The sequence below is a fragment of the Diabrotica virgifera genome, chromosome 4 (assembly GCF_917563875.1).
Source record: "Diabrotica virgifera virgifera chromosome 4, PGI_DIABVI_V3a".
Lineage (NCBI taxonomy): Eukaryota > Metazoa > Arthropoda > Insecta > Coleoptera > Chrysomelidae > Diabrotica > Diabrotica virgifera.
In genome coordinates this window covers 95,128,996-95,153,036 of record NC_065446.1, presented here as the reverse complement: position 1 = coordinate 95,153,036, position 24,041 = coordinate 95,128,996, and the positions used below count along the sequence as shown (strand labels likewise).

The 24,041-nt window shown below is 33.0% G+C and overlaps 1 protein-coding gene and 1 pseudogene across 10 annotated transcripts in view; one reads left to right on the top strand and one right to left on the bottom strand.

The window, feature by feature from the left end:
• LOC114326081 (rho GTPase-activating protein 21-B) overlaps positions 1–24,041 on the bottom strand; it is an 811,276-nt gene that overhangs the window by 180,093 nt on the left and 607,142 nt on the right. For 6 of the 10 annotated variants that reach the window (XM_028274292.2, XM_028274297.2, XM_028274296.2 and 3 more), the window contains 3 exons: positions 21,055–21,105; positions 17,434–17,548; positions 12,691–12,777 (listed from right to left, as the gene is read on the bottom strand). In XM_028274292.2, the coding sequence (XP_028130093.1) occupies positions 12,691–12,777; positions 17,434–17,548; positions 21,055–21,105 (253 nt within the window). The remainder of the gene's footprint in view (positions 1–12,690; positions 12,778–17,433; positions 17,549–21,054; positions 21,106–24,041) is intronic. The other 4 variants (XM_028274294.2, XM_028274299.2, XM_028274293.2 and 1 more) reach the window with 3 other exon arrangements.
• Positions 16,495–16,919, top strand: LOC114326082 (40S ribosomal protein S16-like; annotated as a pseudogene).

The following is a 24,041-nucleotide window of genomic DNA, read 5'->3' as shown; positions in this document are numbered from 1 at the left end:
TTCTCAAAATATTTTTTGCTTCTTTAATTTCAATTATTCGGCTATTGGCTATTGTATGCGTCACAGTTTAAAAATGATTTATTGTCATCACGTTTTGACATGACTATTGCGTTTATATATAATTATTAAAACGAGTGCGCACATCGTTGATACCCCTGATAACACTTATTAAATAAATTTACGAGTAATTTCAGCACGAAAACAATACACAATAATATACACACATGAAGTAAACAATAGTAAACCTACACATAACTTATCTTTTAGTCAAAATTTCAACATTGACCGATTAACAACGGGCATTGTCGACATTGGCCGGGCAATGATACAAATGTTATCAAGAATTTAAAATTATCATCAATGTCCAGTTTCTATGGACAATAACGTTAATATCCGGCCATTGTGGACAATGACCAATTCAACCGGCCATTGTCGTTATTGGCCGGCCAATAACGTTATTGGCCGGATTTGCGTCATTGTCCGTAACATATTCACCAATAGAGTGCATAAGGGTAATATGATCGGTCATATTACCCGTATGCACGCCAATGGTGCATGTTAAATTTATAATTGTATGTCAAAAAATGTGCAATAACTACGTCTTAAAATTCACCTAATTTCATTTGAATATCTCAACCGGTTTTAAACCAATAAATAAATCGTCAGTTTGTAAGAAAAATTTCAACACACCCTATCTCGGAAACGAATGATTTGCGGACATACATTTATAAAGCAAACTATCATTATTTTTTCATGTAGAATTACCTCTTAAAATTTGTCGCACTTATTTAGAAAGACCCTGTATTGATGAAGAACATGTCTAGTTGTTAAAGTACCTAACTTTTTTATTATTCAACATAAACAAATGAATTGAAAAACAGAATATTAAGAGAACCGAGGCTATAGTTGGGTTTTAATTTCAGTATTTTATAAATGAAAGAATATTCCACAGGGTGATGCGAACTTTGAGAGAAAAACATAGTTTGATTCGTACACCCGGTATACAATAAAAATTTACCTGTTTAGCAACAATATTATTACAGCGGTATTGTTAAAGAATCAGGCTATAACATATTAAAAAAAATCACTTAAATCGGCCAACAGGTTACGGAAATACGAGATATCAAAAATGATCCAATTTTTAAGTGGGCGGATATTGCACGCATATTTATTATTTTATCCTTTTTTACATAGGAATATAGACTGTTAACTTGTAAATCTAAGTATTTGATTGGCTTTTTCCAGTTATGTTTTACAAAGTTTGAATTATACCAGTTTTATGCATATTCAGATTGTAAAATTTATTAAGGAGCCTACACCAAGACGGGCTAGACACATTGCTAGGATGGCATAATGATGAGTACTCGAGGAGATTGACATTCTCAATTCTCAAAGCCAGAGGACAGAAGAAGTAGAGGACGGCCACACAGAAGATGAATTGATAATGTGAAAGAAGAGTTTAAGATTCTAAGGATCAGAAGATGGAGAAAAGCTTGGCAATCCTTTGTGAAATTAGCCTGCTCAAAGGCTAAGGATTCACAAGATCCACAAAGGATTGTCGAGCTAATAATGGTAATAATAAAGAATAAACGATAATACTGAAAGCATACCAACTTCAGAGAAATTAGACGAGCAGACACCTTTAGTCCATTCCTACTTAAATTAACTTTTTACGGGCCTTAAGACAAGAAAAATCAAAAGATAATATAATATTACCAAATACGCTATAAACAATGGGATGATTAGTTCTCTAATATCTTGAATGAAAATAGACAATATCATCAAGATCTAGAACCAGCCGTACAAAAACTCACTTCAGCATCACCTATCGAGAAAGTCTCCTGAAAAAGTTTAAATTCATCATTACATAACAGAAGCGTGCTCAGGACCACAAGGACAAAAAATGTCGTAAAATTAACAACAACTAGAACAGAAGTCGGTCCAGATGAAATACCTGCAGCAGTTACAACACTTTTTCAAACGAGTGGAATAACAATATTCACAGGCAATATATAACATTGGCATAATTTGGAACCATTTGGTAGAGGAGTAAGAGAATTTGGTTTCGAACATAAGATGCGAATCACAAGTACTATACTTACTTTGACCACAAAGAAATTCATAAAGGTACATGGATATCATTACATGGGCATCAGACAATTAATCAAATATACCACTTCTTGGATAAAGTTAAATGAAACAAGAAACACGCGTTAAATAATAAAAAAAAGCGTGTTGCATGTGGGGAGTGCCGACAGATGTGAATACCTACTTTTAGCGCGTTATTTTTAAAAGTTAATGGATTTAAAAAACAAAACAAAATTCCTCGGCGGGGAATCGAACTCCAGTCATTAGAATGAAAGGCAAAAAAAGTAAATATACTTGAAGATAGCTTATTTTTTAATAGTATATATAACTGTTTGTATGTAAAAATAAAATTGTTGTTTTTGCTATTCTCCTTACAATTTCATCAATATTAGTTATCGATATCAGTTCTTTTATTCAAGGCTGTTGGATGTTTTGAGATTAGCACATTTCTAAGAGGGATCTATGATAATTTTGTTGATTGCCGAGAATTTTGACGTTTATCGTTGTGTGGTTGAAACTACATGTTGTGCAAGGCACGAGAGGGTTTAGAAATTCTAATGTAGTTTTTATGAGACATTAGTCAACCTTGAAAAGAGCGGCTGGTCTGGCCAATATAACATAAGTTGCCATCTTCACAGGGTCTATGATAGACAACATTAGTGTTCTAAAGGGGTCAATGGAGTTTTAGTTTTTGAAAAAATTGAATACATTAAATTCTTAAAGAAGAATTAGATTTAAAATATTGTTTATTATTTTTATTTCAGTTATTTTAATTGTTTAATTGTAGCAAACTTTGTATCTCGGACTTTTCGTCTTCCTCTTTTTACGAGAGATGTCGCTGATTTGCGTCTCAGAGGTGAATTATTGCATTCGCGGTAATTTCCCTTAAATAAAGCAGTCTGTTAGTGTTTGATTCAGAGTTGTGACTACATAGCTCCATTGATAACGCCTGAGAGGCAGAAATAGCTATCTGGAGATGGTGGTCCAACTCTGACTCTGAATCAAATAAAAACAAAAACTGCCTTTTGTAAATCTTTAGAGTTGATCTATAAAAAATCTTTGGAAGCTTAGCTTCGGGAACAACTAATATAGATGCATTCAATCTCCTATGTTCACAACTAATAGTTGTATAATAACAGTAGCCCAAAGTAATATAATATATATAGTATTTTTACTACAAAAACGTTATTACGTAGGTCAAAATTTTTGACGTAAGAGAACTGTCAAAACATTAGAATGTGACTTTTCATTATTGCCGTGTTTATAATAAACATAGCAATAATGAAAAGTCACATTCTAATGTTTTGACAGTTCTCTTACGTCAAAAATTTTGATCTACGTAATAACGTTTTTGTAGTAAAAATACTATACCTGCATTAAAATTTTAAAATTGGAGTCTTTATACATTTATAAATGAAGTCAAAAATGTTAGGGTTAGTAATCAAATAAGTTAGTCAAAGATGTTGTTAGAAACCAGTTTCAGCGTACAAAGCACATTTCATATTTATGTTAGTGAAAAGCTAAAAGCAACAGAATTTTTTACAGAAATATTGGAAAAATCACTTTAGTATTACAACTACTATATTATCTCACCTGAGTGATTCTTTGGACAACTTATCTATAAGATATAGCTTAAGAAAATAACGGAAGTGTTTCGGCAGCATTCGAAGATTTTTCAAACAATTTTCATTACAACACAGTATTTTTTCGATATTAACAAACATTTTTCACGGATATCTACAGTACCAACTGATAAACTATATAATATGCACTACACATTGTATTGATTGAATTTTATTATAAATCGGTAATTAAATGTTTAGTACCTTATAAATTACGTAACGATCTATAGTGACGATAAAAATTATGTTTAAATGCGTAATACGAATACGGCACTATTTTCTATTATTCAATTATTAATTAGATCACTATAGTTGCGAAAGTTGTTATTTGAAGATTTTCATACATAGACAATAGAATATGTCCAACGACAGCATAATTCATTAATATTTTTTCAACGCAATATATGCTTATAAATACACGCTTATGAACACTATCGATTCAAATATTCCTGAGATCAACTTACTGTGTTATGCTTATACAGAGAGCAGAAAAATTTCGAGAGAGAGAAAGAGGAGAGAAATCTCGAAACAGGTGGATTTGTATTTTGAAATTATAATTTTTTGGCATATGTGGCGTCATCCATCTAAACGTGATAGTCAATAATTTTTTTAAATGGGAATAGGGGTCGTGTAATAGCTCATTTGAAAGGATATTCAATTCTCTTTTCAGTAATATAAACACTACTATAATTATTTATACAGGGTGACCAAAAAAATAATTTTTGATTTAAATTAATTCACACAAAAAAAATAATGTATGTAATTTATTTAATTTAAAATACATGTTACGGCTGTCAGAAAATAGAAAAAATATTGCCTTTCGCTTAAATTAAAAAATGTTCAAGTTGCCATCCACCTGCCTCTTGGCAGTATGAAGATCTAATTTAAACGAAAAGCAATGTTTATTTGTCATATTAATATTTTTTCTCTTTTCTGACAGCAGTAAAATGTATTTTGAACTAAATAAATTACATACATTCTTCTTTTTGTGTAAATTAATTTAAATCAAAAATTATTTTTTTGGTCACCCTGTATAAATATTTATGGTAATGTTTATTACTGAAAAGAGAATTGAATATCCTTTCAAATTATTTATCAAACGAACCCTATTCTCATTTAAAAAAATTATCGATTACGTCATCACGCCCAGATGGATGACGTCACTAGTATGATATACAGGGTGTCCAGAAACTCTACCGACAAACGAAGACAGGAGATTTCTCAGATAATTTTAAGACAATTTAACCCAATTCACCTAGTCCGAAAATGCTTCCTAAGCAGGCTAGAGCTCTTTGAAGATGGCGTCATGTAATTAGTTTTTCTTAAATACCTCCAGAACGCTTCTATTTAGAAAAACGAAAATTGGTATGTATTTTTTACTTTCCAGAAATGAATCGATTCCATCCGTTGTGAATTTCTAGTACCGGTCATAGGCGTCCGTTTTGGGTAGGGCAACGGTTATTTTATCGCATAACTTTTTTGTCTTTAACTTTTTAGCATTTTTGACACTGGATTATTAAATTGTAAGGTATTCTAATAGTACTAAAAGGTACTCTTGCTGTAAGTCGGTAGGACACACCGCTTTCCAGAAAAATCAATTTGAAAGTTTTTCGTTTTTGGAATTTGAAAAAAAATTGAAAAGAACTTTAAAAAAACGATGTATTTTACTAATTTAAAGCAAGAGTAACTTTTAGTACTCGAATACCTCATAATTTAATAATCTAGTGTCAAAAATGCTTAAAAATTAAAGACAAAAAGTTATGTTATAAAATAACTGTTGACCTACCCAAATCGGACGCCTATGACCGGTACTAGAAATTCGCAATTAATGAAATCGATTCATCTCTGGAATGTAAATAAATGTACCAGTTTTCGTCTTTCTAAATAGGTTTTTTTCAAAATATTTTTTTGAAATTCAAAGAACGAGAAATTTTTAAATTGATTTTTCTAGAAAACGGTGTATTCTATCGACTTAAAGCAAGGGTACCTTTTAGTACTAGAATACCTCACAATTTAATAATTCAGAGTCAAAAATGCTTAAAAATTAAAGACAAAAAATGTATGCGATAAAATAACCGTTGCCCTACCCAAAACGGACGCCTATGATCGGTACTAAAAATTCGCAATGGATGGAATAGATTTATCTGTGGAGGATTAATACGCGTACCAATTTTTGTTTTTCTAAATAGAAGCGTTCTGGAGGTATTTAAGAAAAACTCATTACAAGACGCCATCTTCAGAGAGCTCTAGCTCTCTTAGAAAGCATTTTTGGACTAAGTGAATTGGGTTAAATTGTCTTAAAATTATCTGAAAAATCTTCTGTCTTCGTTTGTCGGTAGAGTTTCTGGACACCCTGTATATGTCAAAAAATCAAAATTTAAAAATAAAAATCGATCTGTTTCGGGATTTCTCTCCAAAATTTCCCATTCTTGAAAAAAAAATGAATTTATTCCATAATTTTACCCCTCACTATATATCGGATTAGCCACAGTTTGGTTGTAATGATAATTACATTTTTACCTCAAAAAAAACTGACGTGGCTAATCCCATATAAACATAACACTTGACTTAAACATGCCACAAGACAACAGTTTCAAAACCTTATCAACTTATTAAGTGGTCCGACAATTATTAAGTGGTCCGATTTTCCAGAAAATTCCTTATTTTATTTAATATAGTCTCTTTTTAGCTTCACCGATTTGCCAACTTCTTTATGCCTTCCGAAAAATACGATAATGAAGCTCTGCAAAATAGTTTTTGTTTCGTCAATTGTCTCTTCGTTCGAGCTGAATATTTCATAAACAAGCCATCTTCAGATTTGGAAACACATAATCGTTGGAGGTCAAATCAGGAGAATAAGCCGGATGAGAAAACAATTCAAAGCCCAACTTATGAATTATTTTGTCCATTGTCATATGATCTTGTGAGCCTGTGCATTGTCTTAGAGAAACCATACTTTTTTCTTTTGCATATAGGGTCGTTTTTCACTGAGTTCCTGCTTCAATTTGTCCAATAATTCACAATAATATTAGCTATTTATAGTTTTGATATTTTCAAAATATGTAGTCAAATAAAATTATGCCTTTGTAATTCCAAAATACGGTGGTTGTAATCTTTTCGACCCATCGGGCCATTCTTGGCCGCTTCGGAGCTGTCAAGCTTTGCCAGCTTCAGTACACTGAAGTGCGTTCAATTTTTCCTCTAGTGTACGAATATACAGTTGAGTCCGCGAGTCTTTACCCGTGCGTCATCATTTAAAGCATACGAATTAAGTCGGAAATCTATTTCACGCAACAACAAGTGACAGAAAGTGGCTACTGTTCCGATTACGGGTTTTACTATAAAATTTGACGTTATCAAATAAATAGAATGTCAAATGTAAATTTTGCTTCAAAATTTTTGGCAGAATAATTGCAGCTACATTTGAAGTACATTAAAAAATCCTTTTAATATCATTAGTGATTAACAAATAAACAATTTATAAAAAATATAATTAAATATACAACAATGTTTACAGTATGTTGATGTAATAGGTTTTTTTATTATTTATTTAAAAGTATTTTGCAATATGTTGAGTGTCAACAATAAACAAAAGTAATGCCATTGACTAAGGACAAGAAGGATTTTCCCCACTGATAAAATCAAAGTACAATTTTTAAAAGAGCTTTATAAGAAGTAATATTATATTTTATAACTACTAACTAATTAATTGTCATTTTATTCATTTGACGGAAACCTAAACACAATCACTTCTTTACTGTGTGAATGACGTTAGCTTTGAACGTTTTAAATATTAATTGCCAAAATATAATTATTTACCTTAAAATTTGAAAGTACAATATAAAATTAGTTGTGAAAACAACTGTTTGTGTATAATAAAGAAACTTCAAAACGCAAAAATTCGACAAAAACCGCAAAACTTTCAACTGACTGACAGCTCCAAAAAGTAAACAAAGCAGAGACGTCAAACAAATTGTGTTCAAAATATGAAAACGTACCGAATCGTCTTTTTTTTACCTATCTCTTTTCAATGCACTGAGTCTAGATGGTTCACAAAAATAACATGTGTTTTAACTTAATAACAAACGGCAGCTAGTTTGTTATGAGTTTCATGCGTGGAAGAGAACGCTGCTAGATAAAAAGTATGTGTTTTATCTCGTCAGGTATTAATGACGCACGGGTAAAGACTCGCGGACTCAACTGTAGTAGTGATCCAGGTGTCATCAATGGCATCTTACATAAATAATGAGAAACTAGCCAAAATAGCAAAATATTTTAAACTAATCCGAGTCAAACAGTCAGGAACGTTCATTAAAAGATGTATAGATGGCACATACTCACAAATACGGATACAGACTTAATATCAGACAAGGACTCGTATGAAAAGAAGAATAAATTTAGTTTATAACAATAGCAAAATGATATTTATAATAATAATAGTCTCCCGTTTTATACCGGTAACGCGGCTTTGGGATTATAGCAAGGTAGTATGCTGTATCTAGGGCCTACGGTATACAAGGAAGGTAACAGGGCCAGTGCTACGCATCAACCGCCTATTATTACCCCTGGTTTTACCCAAGGTACTCATTTTATTCAGGCTGAGTCGACCTGGGGCCTACATAGACATTTTTTTTAAATGTCTAGCTGTTCTCGCCGTCGCTGGGATTCAAACCCCGGCCTACCTGCATGGAATATTTACCTATACTTAAATTTATTATGGCGCATTGTCACAAATATTGCTAGTCTCAATACTGGTTAAGAACGGTTCCAAGGACTAATAGGACAAGAAGAAGATTAAATTTAGCTTATAAAAATAGGAAAATTATATATATAGTTACATTTATTCTGTTTTTTTTTGCGCACAGTTCATACACTATTATATTTACGATTACGAGTTCATTCATAGAAGACGATGAAAGAAATATTTTATACTTTTATCAGTGTTTTTTAGTTAGTACATAAACAAACTTACTCATAGAAACATTCAGGTTCCATAAGCATTTCAATTAAGAATCCAGCAAATTATATAAAAAAAACTAAAACCATAATCTAATTATAAACATTGTTAATCCACTCTATCGAAAGCATTGCAAAAAAACAGTTTCACATACGCACTGGCATAACCTAAGAAACTATTCTTAACAAATTATAGGTGCAAGCGATAATATTTGTCCTTGGAGCGAAAATAAATTATATCAAAAAATAATTCAGTTATCAATGAAATTTAACACAGTTATACAGGGTGACGATTTGCAAGTTCCCGACGTTAATATATGTGTTTTAAATATGTTAAGTCGAAGGAATCGGTCAATTTTAATGCGCATTTTTCAGCTTTTCGGTAAATTTTTAATATTTTCTCCTCAATTCTCAATTGTGTGATTGCACAACATGCCATTTCAACTAAACCAGATCGACTTTACAAAAGTCACAATACTTTGCTAACAACAAAATTATCATAAATGATCGCTCCTAGAAATGTGCCAAAAACTAAAATATCCCACATCCTTGAATAAAACAACTGACATTGATAATTTTCACCAGATATATCACTTTCTCACCGTACACAACAAATAAGAACCACTTCATATCCCATATTCCTTTTTAAACAAATAGTCAAAAACTGGTCCATCTTACAAAACCTTCCATATCGAACAAATTATTTCACAAAACCCATTAAGTATATGCCCTTCTACAACCGCTCATAGACATGTGCATTGCATGATGTTCTCATTCACCAACGGGAAATTTCCAAACGAAAATACTTATAACAGTGTCGTTTTGTCTATGTATCTTAAACAACATACCAGACAATAAGTAATGAACATTACTGCTCGGTTTTAGTTTTTTGTTTTTCGTTAAGTCGTTTGTTTTAATAGTAAGTAACCCTGCAGATTTTATAACAACTAAAAAACCTTCAAATTGTTCATAAGTATTAATCCACCATTGTTGGTTTTTTATTTATAAACTTACACCAATTACTTTTTTGTAGTTGAAAACTGAGGATCCTTTGAAAACGTGAAAGTTAAACGTATTCAATTAAATCAATAATATAAAGTAATTTGTCTGCCAACATAAATGACCGATTATACCACTGAATTCACCTGTTAAATACAATTTAAATTGAATTGACAGAATATAAGTCAAGTTAGTGCAGGCTCTGGAAGTATTTGAGTATGCAAAACCTGAGGACCGGCAACTATGTTCGGATTTTTTTACCTCAGACCTTGACCAATGAAAAACTGAATCTTGCCGGAAGGTGCGATGGTGCCTTGTTACCCCCTCCCTCCCCCTATGTTACGGCGAGATAAAAAGCGATTTTTCGCAAAAAACTTTTTTTTGTATTCTTTGGGTCATTCTAAGCAAAAAATTTTCTTACAAGTGTTTTCGTAAAATATATAGTTTTCGCATAGTCTTCGAGATAAACGCGGTTAAACTTATAAAAATTCTGCTTGCAGCATTTGAAAATTCAAGTCAAATTATACCGGTTTTGATTATTTGCATTGCTAAAAACTAATTTTTTTATTGTTAAACAAAGCTATAAACAAACAGTGTTTAAGCGTTTTGTCGCATGTCCTCACCGCGATGGAAGTCCTACCTGGTTGGTTCCATAGTTGGTTCCGTTCGGTTTTAATCGTTGACGAGGTGCGGACATGCGACAAAACGCTCAAACACTGTTTATAGCTTTGTTTAGCAAAAAAAATAATTTTTAGCAATGTAAATAAATGACCATAACTTTCAAATGGTGAAAGCAGAATTACTATTTAGACCAGGGCGCATCTGTAAAAATATTAGTACATTTGGACGTTGAGAGGTGACTCAAATTTTTTTGCAGAAATGGCTTGAAAATAACTCAAATAATAATATTTGAGTTATCCTCCCTCTCAAAAAGGTCCGGAACATTGTTTAAATAATCAAAATGTCAAAAAATCAAGGAAAAATTCGATTTTTTTCTTCGTTTTTTTATTATAACTTTAAAAGTATTCATTTCCGGGAAAAGTTGTACTGACATAAAAGTTGCGTAATTAAATTTCCTATAATACAGAAGTGGTTACAAATTTAAAAAATAGTCACCCTTGTTGCAAAATAGCAATAATTGCGAAAAAAACCATACAAAAACAAGTATTCGCATTTTACGTTTTTCAACCATTTATGCTACACATAGGACCTTCATATTTCACCCAGAAAAACTTTTTGATACAGTAAAACAGTACTGTAAATTTCATTAAGATCGGTTAAATAGATTTTGTAAAATAAATTTTGCAATCCAGCTTTCGCAAAAAAAACTCATTTTTTCAAAATGTTACAGGACTGAAAATAAAGCAGATACCAAGTTGAAATTTTTTTTACATATAGAAGTGTACTGTACCTTTCATTTGCAATTTGCAAAATTAAAATCGATTAACTACCACGTCGTCAGAAATTTTTTTAAATAAACATTAATTATTGGTGCTACGCGCAGGACAGCGGATAGTAGTTTGCTCTGATTGGGCATTCCAATGACATTTGATAATGATTGATACATTTTAATTTTTATTACATTTCGATATAAATAAATAAATTTGTTTATTGCAAAATAAAAACACATACTCTATCTTTTGAAATAACACTTTTTTTAGCAAAAACTTTCTTTGTTCATATATTTTAACTTAGAGAATAAAAGTTTATTATTTTTAAACATATGCAAGTGTTTAAACAATATTTCACAAACAATAATAAAATTAGTTTGATTTTTGTGGAATTAAAATATTAAAATAAAACAAAATACAGAGTAAGAAAATAATATATTAGATAAGGATTGGAAAAAATTAATGTTTATTTAAAAAATTTCCTGACGCCGTGGTAATTAATCGATTTTAATTTTGCAAATTGCAAATGAAAGGTACAGTACACTTCTATTAGCAAAAAAAAATTCAACTTGCTATCTGCTTTATTTTCAGTCCTGTAACATTAAAAAAAAATGATTTTTTTTTGCGAAAGCTGGATTGCAAAATTTATTTTGCAAAATCTATTAAACCGATCTCAATGAAATTTACAGTGTTGTTTTACTATATCATAAAGTTTTTCTGGGTAAAATATGAAGGTACTAAGTGTAGTATAAATGGTTGAAATACGTAAAATGCGAATACTTGTTTTTGTATGGTTTTTTCGCAATTATTGCTATTTTGCAACAAGGGTGACTATTTTTAAATTTTTAACCAATTCTGTATTGTAGGAAATTTAATTAAGCAACTTTTATGTCAGTACAACTTTCCTCAGAAATGAATAGGTTTAAAGTTATAATCAAAAAACCAATAAAAAAATCGAATTTTTCCTTCATATTTTGACATTTGATTATTTAAACAATGTTCCGGACCATTTTGAGTGGGAGGATAACTCAAATATTAATATTTGAGTTATTTTGAAGCAATTTCTGCAAAAAAATTTGAGTCACCTCTCAACGTCCATCTCAAAACAGATGCGCCCTGGACTAATTTTATTTTTTAATTAAAAGTTATTCGGGCTCAAAAATTGCAATTTTTCGATTTTTTTAAATTTCAACCGCGTTTATCTCGAAAACTATGTATTTTACGAAAACACTTGTAGGAACATTTTTTGCTTAGAATTACCCAAAAAATACAAAAAAATATTTTTGCGAAAAATCGCTTTTTATCTGCCGGTAACGTAGGGGGGGAGGGGGTAACAAGACCCATCGCACCTTCCGGCAAGATTCAGTTTTTCATTGTTCAAGATCTCAGGTAAAAGAATCCGGAACATAGTTGCCGGTCCTCAGGTTTTGCATACTCAAATACTTCCACGACCCGGTCTAAGTGTAACAAATAAGTTAAAAGGAAATAAAAAAAGGAATAAAACGAGGTTTCGTATACTTAATAACATCTGATTCCGCCAAATGATTCAATAGAGAGGTAAAATATTCACAAAACCAATATTTCTGTTAAATTCTGTGTTAGTGTTAGTTGTGCTTTTTATATAACCAGCTCACCGCAAGGGATAGGTAGAGTCTTCGAACATTTTTCTGAGTTGTTGAATATCACCGGGAAATAGAGGAGGTCGCCATCGCCTGTGCGCACTGGCAAGAATACCAAAACATTACCAATAATAGAGCATAGCGCAGAATTATAGTGTGTGCTGTTCTACCACTACTTTTGCAAGATACATGTTTGATATTTTTATATGAAGATGCATAATATACTATTGAAGATGAACAAAATACTAATTATTAAATATATAATTTTGTGATCAAATTTTATTATAAAATGTAGCTGACTACAGTAATTTATAGGGACTCACAACATTGAAGTATCACAATAACGATTAATAACTAAAATTACAGTTTCCCGGAGTTGCCTGTTGAAATGAACTAAACTGAAAGCGCAAAAGAAAATAAATCCGACTTCACAGGCAGTTACGAGGTCTGCCTGGAACTCGCTTTCCAATTATTTTTCCTTGCATGATGGCTTGTAGTGAGTTTTCTATGGTCTCAGTCCATTTTTATCCTCTACCAGTAGTAAGGTGTAAAATAGTAAGGTGTAGTAGGGAATACAGACTCTCTCTCAATATCAAAAGACGAAGTTTATGAAAATTAGTAAAAACAACCATAATACTAACGAAATCTTGATAGTAGAGGGCCAGCAGATCGAAAGAGTAAAAAAGTACACTTACCTAGGAACACTTATAACAGAAAATAATGACTACACTGCAGAAATCAAAGTCAGAATCGAAAAAGCACGTTCTAATTTTATGAAAGTGAAAAAGGTCCTATGTAGCAAATATTTAACATTAGCTCTTAAAGTACGCCTAACAAAATGTTACAGTGTACTATACTATGGAGTGGAATCATGGACGTTAAATGTAGAGACAATGAGACGACTTAACGCCTTTGAAATGTGGACATATACAAGAATTATGAGGGTTTCCTGGGTAGATAGAGTTACGAACAATGAAGTACTGAGAAGAATAGGTAAAGAGAAGGAAGTTGAACTTACAATTAGAGAAAGGAAACTACAGTATCTCGGACATGTGATGCAGGGCGAGAAGTATGGCATCCTGCGACTCATAATGCAAAAAAAGATAGATGGCAGAAGAAGCATCGGAAGAAGACGAATTTCATGGCTGAAGAACCTGAGAGAACGGTTTGGATGCAGCTCAAAACAACTACTGCCTCAAAAATTAAAATAGCTATGATGATTGCCAACCTCCGTAGCGGAGATGGCACCTGAAGAAGAAGAAGTACGCAGGAACAATGCGTTAATATTGAACCAATTGAAATCCCAGTACATTCTTGTTTTTCTTGATGTGACTGTCTGTGCGATAATCATAATAATATTTATCTTATCTACAGCATCGCAAAAAAGTTGCACAAATGTTGGGTTGGACCAGGTTCTAAGATTCTTTAACCAGGATATTCTTCTTCCTGGACCTCGTTTTCCAAATTTTTCCATGCAGGATGGCTTGAAGGAGAGCATATCTGGATAATGAGTCAAGTATTGTAGCTTTCGAGATTTGATGGTGGTCAGTACATCTCGGTTCTTCTTCATTCTTCTGAGGACTTCCTCTAATTTGACTCGGTAAGTCCACGGGATCTTAAGTATTTTCCGACATAGCACCATCTCAAATGCATCTTCTGCACATATCTTCGTTCAAGTTTCACGATTCAATACCATAAAAAAGGACAGAAAAGACGTAGCACCGCAGCACTTTTACTTTTATACTGTCGTAAGAGAGCTCTTCGTAGCTCTTGATGAAGGACCCCATCCGGATGAAGGTGGATCTAGCGTTTCCGATGCACTCTCTTATCTCGTGGTTGTTGGTCAATTCTTCATTTAATATGGTGCCGAGGTAGTTGTACCGCGTCAACTTTTCTTCTGGAGTTTCGTTGATGTAGAGTTGGCCTTCTGTTATCTTTTTATTGCTAATTGTCATGAGCTTTGTCTTCTTTATAATTATATTGAGTCCATATTGTTGACTATAATACGTGATTTTATTAGTAAGAACTTGTTGGCCGGTCCCCATTAATAGAATGCCTTTTTTCAGTTTCATGCAAAGCTTCTCTAAATAGTTTTTCGAAGTAGATGTTGAACATTAGAGGAGGCAAAATACAGCCTTGCCTCACTCCATGCATGATATCGAAAAATTTAGCGCGCCGATCAAGTTATTCAAAGTTAAGTGGAACACTCGATATGGAGAGATTTTTTTAAAGTAATTCCGTCGGGGTCTAGCCTTAAGCTAGTCTGGGTCTGGTCTCTCGCCACTTAAGTGGTATTAGATTCCCAATTTGACTTCGATCTAGGCAGTTGAGTTATAGAGTTATGGCCGCCTTGGCACCAGTCAAGTGGTAAATAAATATTTGCCGGCAAGTTATAGAAGTCATGAAGAACTGAGAATTAGATCCCAAAGCTGTTTATAATCTTCTAATTGATCTTCAGGGATCTGAGTTGTACGATACCGGAAAAAGTGTTTAGTTGCAGTCTATCAAGGTTGTAGTTAAAGCAGGACAAACTATAAGTTATAATATTTTTTTTGTTCCTTGTTTTTTTTGAAGAATCAAATTAATAGAAGCTAAAATTTTCTTTGGAGACATCTGGTCAGGCTACCAGATGGTTTTTCTACCAAATAATAAAAACTTGTGAGTGTTTAATGGTAGTGTTGTGAAAAATCCGACTGTGCATTTGAGTGGGGTATGTTTTATTTTTTTTTTTTATAATTATTACTCTAGTAAATAAAAGAATTGTATTTTTTATTATTCTACCAAATTTGTAGGTATTTTGTATTTAATAATAAGTTCCCATACCTACATATCATCATCATCATGGCATCCACACTCCTAGCGGAGTGATTGCCGCCCTCTTTGGGCTCTTCCGATTCGTTTGTCGCGGTGAATCAATCCGTATTAACATTTTGGTTTTACAATTGGTGGTGTGACTTGGCATCTTTTACAATTTTCCTCCATTCGTTCCTGTTTTTGCTTATGGTTACCGATTCTCTGACTCCCATCTACTTAAGGTCCTCGACTATCTGGTTCTCCCATCTAGTTTTCGGTCTTCCTCGTAGACTGCCTGATACAGGTCTCCATTTGGAAATTTTCTTGATAACGGCTTCTGGATTCCTCCTTTCTATATGTCCCATCCATCTGAGTCTCTGTGCCTTGATAAATCTGACGATGTCTTCTCCTTTCATAAGTTCTCTTACTTCGTGGTTCATGAGTTTTCTAAATTCATTATTACCTAAGTTTAGTGGTCCTGCTATCCTCCGAATTATTTTCCTTTCTAGGATGCGCAATCTTTCTTCCTCTTTCTGTGTCAGACACATTACTTCAGCACCATATGTGATTACTGGTCTAATTGCTGCTTTGTAAATTTTCAGTTTTGTATTCTGAGTAAGCTCCTTATCTTTGAGGAAGTTACTGTATTTCTAGTAGGTTCTGTTTCCTGCCTGGATTCTTTCATTAATTACGATGCTTCTATCCTAACCTAACCTAACCTACATATCATGATATGAAATATTTTTCCTTTCACGATGGCTTGTAGGAGGGTATATTTGGATCCATTTCACATAATGTGTCTGAAGTATTGTAACTTTCGAGATTTGATTTTGATCTGTACCTACCTCTCGGTTCTTCTTCATTCTTCTGCTGAGAACCTTCTCATTTGGGACTCGATTAGTTCACGGTCTGAAAAATATTCTTCAATATAACAAAGTCTCAAAGACTTCCAATCTTCTGCACATACTTTTGTTAAAGGTCCACGAATCAACACCACAAAAAAGGACAGAGAAGATGTAGTTTTTTCTCTCTTAGTCTTTTCACAATGCAGGCACCAACGACAAAGCCAAAAAGAGATCCAATCCACTATGTCCAAGTTTTTGGCAGAAAGAAATCGGCTACAGCCGTAGCTTATTGCAAAAGGTCTTGAGGGTAAATGGCAGGCCTCTCAGCCAAGTAGAGCCTAAAATGCTCCAAGACAAACTGCAAGAACCCATTCTTCTTCTTGGAAAGGACAAATTCTCTGCTGTTGACATCAGAGTTAGAGTAAATGGTGGTGGACGTGTTTCCCAAATTTATTTATCAAAAATACGTCGATGAAGCATCAAAGAAGGAATTGAAGGATATCCTCATCCAATATGACCGTACCTTGTTGGTAGCCGATCCCCGTCGCTGCGAACCCAAGAAATTCGGTGGTCCAGGTGTTCGTGCCCGCTACCAAAAATCTTAGCGTTAAGTTCTTCCTCGCAGCATTCTTATTTTTATACCAATTTTATATAGAGATTGTGGCTCTTGAAGAAGGAGGAAGGCCAGATCGGGACTAAACATTCACATGTCAAAACAAATAATGCGGTGTTTTGAATATCTCTAGAAAGATTTGCCCTACGAATCCTAAAATAAAAAGAAACAAAAGAAATAATATACATATTCGATATGATATTTCGAATATATCGTTGCAAAAATTGGCGGAAATGACGGAGGACTAAGCAAAATAGCAACAAACATCGCAAATTTTAACTCATGACATCACGACCCCTACATCGCATTACCTACTGAAGAGAAAACTACAGCTTCAATTGTAGAAAAAATATTTGTATACGTTAAATGAGACAACTAAGATACTTATGGCATCAAATGTAGAAATATCAAAAATGTATCGTTTTGAAGAATTTGACTAAATAAGTAGTAGAAAATATTTGTACAGTCACAAATATAGAGAAAATTGTGTCAAAATGAATGACTTACCTTCTTAAAGTCTGCGGTGACAGCTCGCCACTGTCGCTCAAGTCGCTGTCGATGTGCATTCGACCTCCTTCCGTAGCCTTCAGGTAAGATTCTCGTCGAGTTGCCCGTTCATCATCTGTTGAAAAAAATTTATTTGTTGTATTTCCGACAAAGATAATTAAGAGTGTCCTGTCACTTTTAGTAACAACTAGAGGAACAGTGGCCCCGCCTATCAAACCAAGCTCCGACGGTGAGCTTGATGCGACGATACCATTTAATATTTTTCTGTAGCTTTTTCTCGTGACATCTTAATGTAATTTGCTATTTTTATTGGGAATAAGCCACAATAGGGAACTTGACAAGTTTTTTATTTATTTATTATATTTGTCTACATATAGAAACAACACACACCAAATATCAACCCTCAAATCGCAATAATTAATTTACAATGAACATTTAAAGTTGTGATCGCCAGCTATTCAACACGAAAAGCGCAGCACGCTATGTGACGTCAGGCTGCTCGTTCCAGGATAAGAGAACAAAGAACTGGCAATACTGGAAGATTGTGTGTATTTAAAATTGACAGTTGTTGATTTAACCTGGTTACTTGGTAAATCAAGGCAACATTTTTAGGTTTTCAGTGTTGCAGCATTGCTTAGAGCAAGACGAGCTGCAATACAATCAAATGTACTGGCAGATGCACAAGTATGCAAGCCAAGAAAGAGAGTAAGAAGAAGAAACAATGGGTTTTGAAGGTTCGATTTTTTTCGTGTATAATTTCTTTTTGTCTTTGCTTTAATAATATTGATAATAATAATGGAAGCAAAACGGCAGATGCGGATATGGATGTCAAGCCCAAGAAACTATCCAACATATTACCGGGGGCTGCCAGGCATTTGCTGTAACTGAATACAAGGAACGGCATGACTCAGTTGGAAAGATCCTTCATCAAGAGATAGCTATCAAACTGGGACTTCTCCAAACGGACCATCTTCCATATTATCAATACGTCCCTGAGAGTATGCTTGAGAATGGCAACTACAATCTATACTGGGACCGCACTGTGCTCACAGACCAAAAGTGGCACATAATAGACCAGATCTCGTACTAGTTAATAAATTAACAAAACAAACAACATTAATTGATGTGGCGATACCTAACAACAATAATCTACGTAGTAAATTTACTGAAAAGATCGCCAAGTACAGAGATCTGGAAATTCAAATACGGAAACAATGGAGAATGCAAAGTACCCAGACAATACCGATTATTATGTCTACTACTGGAGTCATTCCGAAGACCCTCCTCGAAAGCATAACAAAGCTGGGTCTCAATGAAAATCTTTATAAGACCTTGCAGAAAGCTGTACTACTCGCGACGGTCAGAAGTGTACGAAAGTTTTTGGGAGATATACCTGCATACCAAGTCACCTAGGGCTCGATAACATGGAAAGAGTCCACCAGAGCTCAATCCTTTTGATACCGTAGGTATCTGGGATGAGTCAATTTTCCCCTTAGAGGGAGTGTGAGCCGTATGGCTAAATATGGAAGCAACACAAAAACAATATTACAAATATTGTATCGTTTCCATGTGTTCCAATACCACTTATAAAACGCCCTGAAAACTATTTATTCGTGTAACTTAAGATCAAAAACGTCGTTTAAAATGGTTAAAGGTATGCAAAAGAAATGAGAAAGATATTGCACAGAAGACATGTGAGGATCATTTTAATGTGAGTATCAAAATCAGACTCTATTTTCATCTACATATCAGTTCACTAAGTACTTATTTTCACTTCTTTGCTACACAATGCAATAATAATATAATGCAATTATACAGAGAGAGTCTGTAAAGTGGAATAAATTCAATATCTCAAATACTAATTGTTTTTTTGGAAAATGCTCAGACCCGTCGATTAGTATTTCAAATTGTCCTTTTTGACATTCAATAAAAATGTATACAGGGTGTCCCAATTTAGAGATATGACGTCATCGTCGATTTTCTTAAATGGCAACACTGTCATTTTGATAGCTAATTTGATAGGGTTTGTAAAGTTATACATAACTGCAAAATATCAAATTTTTATTCTCTACCATTTACAAGATAATAGAAAATAACAAAGTTATATCTGTAATTTGGAATATATTCAATAATTAAAATACTAACTGTTTTTTTGAAAAATGCTCAGACCCGTCGATTAGTATATCAAATTGTCATTTTTGACATATAATAATAATGTATACAGGGTGTCCCAATTTAGAGATATGACGTCATCGTTGATTTTCTTAAATGGCAACACTATCATTTTGATAGCTATTTTGATAGCGTGTGTAAAGTTATACACATCTGAAAAATTTCAAAATTTTATTCCCTACCATTTACAAGATAATAAAAAATAACAAAGTTATGAAGACCAAGAAGTAATCAAATAATAATTGAATTTATTTATTTCAATTAAGCAAATGCTCATAACGTTGCCCATTGACAATTTGACAATAATTGAGGGCAACATTATGAGTTTTTGCTTAATTTATTGAAATAATTAAATTCAATTATTAGTTGATTACTTCTTTTTCATAACTTTGATATTTTTTATTATCATCTAAATGGTAGAGAATACAAATTTGAAATTTTGCAGTTGTGTATAACTTTACACACCCTATCAAAATAGCTATCAAAATGACAGTGTTGCCATTTAAGAAAATCAACGATGACGTCATATCTCTAAATTGGGACACCCTGTATACATTATTATTATATGTCAAAAAGGACAATTTGATATACTAATCGACGGGTCTGAGCATTTTTCAAAAAAACAGTTAGTATTTTAATTATTGAATATATTCCAAATTACAGATATAACTTTGTTATTTTCTATTATCTTGTAAATGGTAGAGAATAAAAATTTGATATTTTGCAGTTATGTATAACTTTACAAACCCTATCAAATTAGCTATCAAAATGACAGTGTTGCCATTTAAGAAAATCGACGATGACGTCATATCTCTAAATTGGGACACCCTGTATACATTATTATTGAATGTCAAAAAGGACAATTTGAAATACTAATCGACGGGTCTGAGCATTTTCCAAAAAAACAATTAGTATTTGAGATATTGAATTTATTCCACTTTACAGACTCTCTCTGTATAATACCATACCTAATGTAATATATTATATTAATGCAATATACAATATAATAGGTATTTACTATAGTATTACAAAAAACCTTATGTTTTTAATACTAATTCTTTACGATTTTATGATTTCTTATGATTTTATCACATAATGTACCGTTGCGGCGTTGCAATACTTATCGTTTTCGCCGTTTATAGGTACGACCAACAAACTGTAATAATTTAAATTCTGCAGTTTTTAATTGCTTATATTTATTTCATAATAATAAAATATGAGTTTTTTCGTAAACTGGGGTTCTTTTAACAGCATTAAATAACGTTTATCCGTAATATTTCTGGAATATAATTTTTATACAAGTTCCCTATTTGACTTTAAAATAAGTTTATATGTAGTTACTGTTAAATAATTATATTATTATTAATGATTATTATTGATTATAAATATAATGATTATTAAATTAAATGTAGTAGAAGGAAGACGGATGTTGTTAAAACAATGACTTACCTAAGTTAGTACTTTTATTTCGTCTCTTTACCACCACAGGTTTATCTTCCACTAAAAATGAAATATGTTAAATAATGATTTGTAAAGACATGAGATAAATGATTTTGTTAAAGAAATAAAAAATAACTCCTTTATACCCACCGATCACATGGGCGAGCAAAAAATTAGATTCCATTGACTTCAGCTTTTTGTATCTGTCATATTTGTTTCTTATAATATTATTGCCACGTTTACAAGACTTTAATAATATCTTCAAAACAAATTGTTGTACTAGAATTATAGTAGAGGATGGTCGAGAACACCATAAAAGAAAAAATGGTTTTTAAAAAGTCAAAATTTTTACGGCGATGTCTATGGATGCTTCCTTAAATGGTTAATAATTGAAGGGCTTGGGGGAAAAAGGTAACAAGCCACATACATCTAAAAAATTAGATTTCCTCTAAAAGATACCTGCAAGTGTGCAACGAAACTGCTGATCAATTATTTCAGCTATTGATAAAGAGATGGCGCCTCTATACGCGAATTTCATTCTTAACAATTGCCAAAATTCAGAACTTTTTGGTTAGAAAAGGAACATGCCACAGGCGATTTTCAAAATGGATGACTATAAATTACGCCGAGCTAAAAGAAAAGTTGATTTTGAGAGTAGTAGTGGAAGTGAATTCTCTGATTTTGATTCAGATGACGATCTGAATGATAAAGATTACAGTGTTACTGAAAGTGACTGTTCAACAGAAGGAGTTACACATATATTGGTAAGTTTATTTCTATGCGGCTTATTCCCTTTTTTAGCAAAAGATTTTGTTATTTTTAAGCTTAATATAAAATGTCATATTTTACCTATGTATCGAAATATGTATTGTTGCCTTTACGTACAATACGTCTACATAACGCAGTAATATTGTGTAACTACGATGTGTACTGCGTTATATCTCCGGCTGCAGTATTTTTGTTCATATTCCTAACAGAATTTCTACGAAAAATGTGTGTGGCTTATTACCTTATTGCAAAAAATTATACATCTTTTTTTTTCAGGACGAAAATGAGTCCAACGATCCCTCGGATCAGAAACAAGATATTTCTAGAGGTTATCTAAGTTTTCCAGAAAATTCAACGCCCTCACGCTGGAGAAAAGTTCATTCTAAGAAAAGGGACCGGGAGAAAACAAGAAGAAATCTGGGCCATGGGTACAAAACATACCAAGGGACTGAAATGGAACCTAAAGCTATTGGAGAACCATGTAAATGCAAACACAAATGTAGAACAAGCCTGATGGGAAAAGAAGAAGAAATTTTTGATGCATTTTGGAATCTGGGGACTCGACAGCAACAAAATAACTACTTATTTGGTAGAATAAAATGCATTCCCAAAAAAAGAAGTTACCCAAAAAAAATCAAACGCCAAACATCTTGTAGAAGTGTATCATTTAAATATTATATAAAGTATGCAAATCTGAATTTTTGGCAGTTCATGGTCTCAAGCAGTCAAAAAAGCGGATATATAATATCTGTTCCCAAATAAAGGAAGGAAAGTCTACTCCAAAAACTGATAAGCGAGGAAAACATACGAACAGAAAAAACAAAATATCTGAAGAGAGAATTCTGTCCATCCATCGACATATTCAAGCAATACCCAAATATTCCAGCCATTACAGCAGGCAAGATAACCCCAACCGCACTTACATCAATCACGATTTGTCCATATCATCTTTATATACAGATTATTATATACCTTGGTGCAATGCCAAACATATTGTCCCAGTGAAATAAAATTATTACAGAAGAGTTTTTTGCTCGCAATATAATATAGGATTTAAACTGCCAAAAACGGATACATGCCAAACATGCGATTCATACAATGTCTCGCTCGAATCAAATAAAGAAAATGCTGAAGAATGTCAACAAATTAAGTTAAAGTTAGAGTTGCATCAAAGAAGGGCTGAGGCGATGCAACAGGACTTGATAAAAGAGTCTGCACATGCCAAATTAACAGATGAAAAGGAAGTAATTTCATTTGATTTACAACAGGCATTGCCAGTGCCGAATTTGACTGTGGGAAAAGCATTTTATTTGAGAAAGGCATGGATGTACAATTTGGGCATCCATAACTGCAACAGAGAGCAGGGGTACATGTTCATTTGGACCGAAAATGTGGCAAAGAGGGGTAGTGATGAAATTGCCAGTGCACTACTGAAATATATCGAAATGTTCCTAACAAAATACTGACAATAAAGAGCTTATCATTTACACCGATAACTGTGGGGGTCAAAATAAAAACTGGGCTCTGATGTCAGTATATATGCAACTAGTCAGAGAAAAACAGTTTTTGGCTATCGAACATCGTTTTCTTGTAAGTGGGCATACGCGCTTACCCTCAGATCGTGATTTCGCCCTAATTGAGAAGAAAAAGAAATTTACGGCAAAAATCTATCGTCCCAATCAATGGTGTGACGTTATAAGAAAAGCCAAAAAAACCAATCCATTTGAAGTTATCAAGATGCAACAAAAAGATTTTATTTCCTTTGACGAGCTGCAAAGGCAAACTAACAAAAAACAGACGACAGACGAAAAAGAACCTTTACGTTTTAGTCAAGTTAGATGTTTTAGATTTGAGGCGGATAAACCCAACACAATGCTTGTGAAACACTTTTTAAATGAAGAGTTTAAATCGGTCAATATTGGTAAGCGAGGAGTAAAAGATGGAAATCGAATAAAAAATCTAAGAGATCTTCCTCCAAAATATACCACATCTGTACCTCTTAACGAAAATAAGCTAAAAAATTTAAGGGAACTCATGCCTTATATTTCTTTAGTTTATCACGACTTTTACGTTGAGCTGGGCGTTCGACAACAGTCAACAGACCTCGCAGAAGATCCGGAAACGGAGAATTTTGACTTGGACGAGTAAAATAGAAACATCGTCTTAGATAAGAAAATCTTACAACAATGTTTTTGTAAAAAAGGAGTAAGCCACGTTGCTCAAGAAAA